The 2,320-nt window shown below is 75.5% G+C and overlaps 1 protein-coding gene across 1 annotated transcript; it reads right to left on the bottom strand.

The window, feature by feature from the left end:
* Nucleotides 1–233: 233 nt before the first annotated feature.
* On the bottom strand, nucleotides 234–1,864 carry POU3F1 (POU class 3 homeobox 1). Its single transcript, XM_040587211.1, has one exon. The coding sequence runs from the start codon at nucleotides 1,862–1,864 to the stop codon at nucleotides 746–748; it is 1,119 nt and encodes a 372-aa protein (XP_040443145.1). The 3' UTR covers nucleotides 234–745.
* Between the last annotated feature and the right edge of the window lie 456 nt (nucleotides 1,865–2,320).

Raw genomic sequence — 2,320 nt, 5'->3', positions numbered from 1 at the left:
AGTTCGGTTCGGAGCCGCGGAAGAACGCGGCGGCACCAGCACGGAGCCGCGCCGGGCCGCCCCCCCGGGCGCAGGGGCTGCGCAGCGCGGCGGCTCCGGGGAGCGCGGCCCGGGGCGGGGGGAGCACCGGCGGCCCCCGCCTGCCCCCCGGGGACGGAGCGCGGCGGCGGGGGGCGCGGGGGGCCCGGGGAGGGAGCGCGCCCGGGCCCGCAAAGACGACACGAGACCGGTTCCTGGGTAAATGGTTTATGTAAGTAATAAAATATTTACTATAACATAAATAGAAACGTACCCTCGCAGTCTACATTGGTTTTGCAATAAAGATACAAACAAAAACCGAAACCCAAGGGGATGGACCGGACCGAACCCACCAGCGGGGGGGGGGGGGGTGGGGGGGGGTGGGGGGAGAGCTCCGCGCACGGTTAGAAAATAAATATAAACGGGCCGGGAAGCGGCGCCGCAGCGTCCCCCGGACGGGCCCGGGCCGGGCCGGGCGGAGCGGGGCCGGGGGTCGCCGCCGCCCCGGCGGCCACGCGAGGAAGGGAATAAATTAGAATCGCAAACCTTTGGCTACTGCTGCTGCGGCCGCGGCGGCCCCGGCGCGCGGGGGGCCCGCGGCGGGCGAATAAATAGCGCGGGGCGCGGAGCGGCGCGGCCGGGCCAGTCTGAGGAATAAATTAAAGCGCGTCCCCCGCGCCCGCGCCCGCTGCGCCGCCGTCGGGGCCGCGGTGGCGGGGCCCGGCAGTCACTGCACGGCGCCGGGCAGCGCGTGGTGCAGCGGCGACGTGTCCGCCTGTGCGTAAACGTCCTCCATGGGCGGGTGCGGGACCCCGGCCGGCGTCATGCGCTTCTCCTTCTGCCGCCGGTTGCAGAACCAGACCCGCACCACCTCCTTCTCCAGCTGCAGGGAGTCCGCCAGGGAGGTGATCTCGTGCGCCGAGGGCTTGGGGCACTTGAGGAAGTGGTTCTCCAGGGCGCCCTTGACGCCCACCTCGATGGAGGTGCGCTTCTTGCGCTTCCGGCCCTGCGCCGCGATCTTGTCCAGGTTGGTGGGGCTGCCCGTGCTGGAGTCCGTCTCCTCCAGCCACTTGTTGAGCAGCGGCTTCAGCTTGCACATGTTCTTGAAGCTCAGCTGCAGCGCCTCGAACCGGCAGATGGTCGTCTGCGAGAAGACGTTCCCGTAGAGGGTGCCCAGAGCCAGCCCCACGTCGGCCTGCGTGAAGCCCAGCTTGATCCGCCGCTGCTTGAACTGCTTGGCGAACTGCTCCAGGTCGTCGGAGCTGGGCGCGTCCTCGTCCGACGGCTCGGGCGGCCCCAGCGGCGGCGGCGAGGCCGCCAGCTCGTGGGCACCGGCCTCCTCGGCGCCCAGCGGGTCGCGCAGCCCGTGGTGCAGCGCGGGCGCCGGCGGGCCCAGCATCCCGTTGAGGCCGGCGTAGGGCTGCGCGTAGAGCAGCGGCTGCCCCGACGGCGGCGACATGGGCGGCAGGTGGTGCGCGCCGCCCTGCGCCCAGCCGCCCGCCGCGCCGCCCGCCGCCGGCTGGTGCACCAGGTGCGGGCGGTGGTGGAAGGCGGCGGCGGCCGACAGCTCCTCGCGGGGCCCCGGCGGGCCGCCCTTGGCGTGCTCGGCGGGCGGGAGGTGCGCGCCGCCGCCGCCCCCGCCGCTGCCCCAGTCCGTGCCGGCGCTGGGCAGCCACTGGTGGTGCGCCAGCCCGACGGCGTGCCCGGCGGCGGGGGCCAGCCCCTGCAGGTACTCGTGGTGCATCATCTTCTGCACCTCGCGGTACGTGGTGCCCTGGTGCAGCCGGTCCCCGTCGGGGTGCATCAGCGCGGCGCTGCGCGGCAGGTACTGCGCGGTGGCGGCCATGGCCGTCTGCGCCGCTCCGCGCCGCGCCGCGCTTTAGAGCCGCGCGCCGGGGCGCCCGGCCGCCGCGCGCCGGCCCCGCCCCCCGCGCCCCATTGGCCCGCCCGCCGCCGCCGCCGGCCCGCGCCGCTCCGCCATAGGGCGCCGCCGGCGCGGGGCGCCGCCCCGCGCTTCCCGCCACCATTGGCCGGCGGCTGGCGGCCGCTGCCGGCGGATTGGCCCGCGGAGGCGCTCGGCGGGGGAGCCCGCGTGCGCCCGCCGGCGGGGCGGCCGCCGATTGGCGGAGGGCTGTTCATTCATGCCGGGCTGCCAGCGGCCGCGTGGGCCGGCCCCGGGCGCGGGGGCGCGGGGGCGCGGGGGCGCGTGCCTCGGCGCGGCGGGGGCCCCGACGGCAGCGCGGCAGGGCACGGTCCTGGGCAGTGGTGGCACGGAACGGGTCTGCACCGTGCCATTGGCACG

The sequence above is a fragment of the Falco naumanni genome, chromosome 3 (assembly GCF_017639655.2).
Source record: "Falco naumanni isolate bFalNau1 chromosome 3, bFalNau1.pat, whole genome shotgun sequence".
NCBI lineage: Eukaryota > Metazoa > Chordata > Aves > Falconiformes > Falconidae > Falco > Falco naumanni.
Note: the sequence above shows the minus strand (reverse complement) of the source record. Positions and strands in the feature narration are given on the sequence as shown.

Excerpts from the sequence above, each read along its gene's own strand:
- POU3F1 (XM_040587211.1), bottom strand. The coding sequence starts at position 1,864 with ATGGCCGCCACCGCGCAGTACCTGCCGCGCAGCGCCGCGCTGATGCAC.